This window comes from Cyprinodon variegatus, unplaced genomic scaffold (assembly GCF_000732505.1).
Source record: "Cyprinodon variegatus isolate N-32 unplaced genomic scaffold, C_variegatus-1.0 Scaffold1166, whole genome shotgun sequence".
Lineage (NCBI taxonomy): Eukaryota > Metazoa > Chordata > Actinopteri > Cyprinodontiformes > Cyprinodontidae > Cyprinodon > Cyprinodon variegatus.
In genome coordinates, this window is record NW_015151619.1 from 190,049 (window position 1) to 191,900 (window position 1,852).

The 1,852-nt window shown below is 34.9% G+C and overlaps 1 protein-coding gene across 1 annotated transcript in view; it reads left to right on the top strand.

The window, feature by feature from the left end:
- Positions 1 to 1,852, top strand: part of sez6l (seizure related 6 homolog (mouse)-like) — a 184,540-nt gene that overhangs the window by 164,409 nt on the left and 18,279 nt on the right. The window contains exon 11 of the mRNA XM_015400958.1: positions 1,279 to 1,473. Within this exon, the coding sequence (XP_015256444.1) occupies positions 1,279 to 1,473 (195 nt within the window). The remainder of the gene's footprint in view (positions 1 to 1,278; positions 1,474 to 1,852) is intronic.

The window sequence follows — 1,852 nt, forward strand, 5'->3', positions numbered from 1 at the left end:
AGGGGTCACAAATAAAATGACATTTTATGCCCTAAAATAAGCAATTAAAGTAATTACATTTTAAAAGTGGTGGTTATTTAAAGGATATTGTAGTTATTTATTGCCATATAGATTTTATTTATTATTTATATAGATTGAATTTTATATAGATTTTATAGCAGTCTGGTTGACTTTTCTTTATTCAACTGATTGGTTGAAGGAGGGCATGAAAACCTTCTTTTAAATCAAAAAGAGGGCCGACAAAGAAAAGTCTGAGAACCTTGCTGTATTAATTAGACCTAAAGGAGTAAAACATGTTGATGAAAAAATAGCATATCAAATGCTGGAATTAATGAGTAATCATTTTAATTTAATTTTCCATTTAATACACTGGTCAGGTTTATCCTCATTATAGAAAAATCCTCCATACTGCAAAAAATGTAAATCTAAATAAGATTTTCTTTTTAAATAAGTGCATTTTTTCTTGAATTGAGCAGGTAAGTGAGACGCTTTGACAATGGAACAAGACAATTTACATTTAAAATAAGAAAAAACTATTTTCCTTTTTCAGGTTAATATCTACTGATCTTATTTTAAGAGTAAAAGTAATCATTCCATTGGCAAATCATTATTTACCTACTAAAATGAAGGGTAAATACATTTAATAATAATAATAATAATTAAAAAATTATTATTTCTAAATCATTTTGCAATGCAGTGCCAATAACTGTAAATACTGTTAAGAACAGTTACTTAAATAAATAATAAATCTTTTATTTTTTCCTCAATTTTCAGTAAAATCAAATATCCTGTCAGTTTTAGACTCAACAAAAGTCTGTACCTTAGTATAGAAACCCTTTTCAAATTCAGACTTCTTGCAAATTTTTACCCCATCTTGAAACCAGGGCCCTGATTTATTCTGCTTTCTTTATAATAAAAGAATACAGAGAAAAATTTTAATTTCTATGGGCATGTAAAGAGCTGCTGCAAGCTCCAGCTTCACTATGAGGCTGTCCTTGTGTGAATCCAGCTGAGAGGTGATATTTAAAGAGGATCGGGCAGAGATAAAATCCATCATTCTTTCCACGGTGGAGCAGCAGCACAATGAATCCATCCATCTTCTCAGTGAGAGTATCATGCCATGATCAGCTGTAGTGCTTCTGTTCACGCTGACTTTTTGACCCTTACTAATTGTGACGGAGATGGAAATGTTTATTGCAGCCAAGCATGGACCTCAGCGCCTGACCCCATCAAACCGGGGCTATTAATCAAACTCTCGTCTGTAATTTCTCTTTGCAGAGGTGTCCCGAAACGACTCCTGTCCTGATCTGCCTGAGATCCAGAACGGCTGGAAGACGACTTCACACGTTGCGTTGGTGCGGGGAGCCAGAATCACCTACCAGTGCGATCCTGGCTATGACCTGGTGGGGCGGGAGACCCTCACCTGTCAGCTGGACCTGTCCTGGAGCTTTCAGCCTCCCTTCTGTGAAAAAAGTCAGTTTTGCTCCATTGCATCATACTTTTTGAAGAATTTAGTTTCTAATTTGAACATTTTCCTGCTTAAAGCCCGAAAACTATCATGACTGATGACGTTATATACATGAAGATAAAAAGAATAAACAGTTTACAGAGAAACGTAATATGCAGCGTCCAAACACGTTGACTCTTTTAGAGTTATTACAACTGGAGTGAGATATACACTATGTAAAGAGGTCATTTTACACTAATTCACAGTGGGAACAAAATGCACTCAGATTAGTGTTGAATTTAAAGGTATAGTGGAGGATATTTTTGAAAAAACCAGCACTCTCCGTAAAAAAAAAACACACATGCACAACCCTGTACCTGCTCCAAAGAGGGAACGACTAATAAA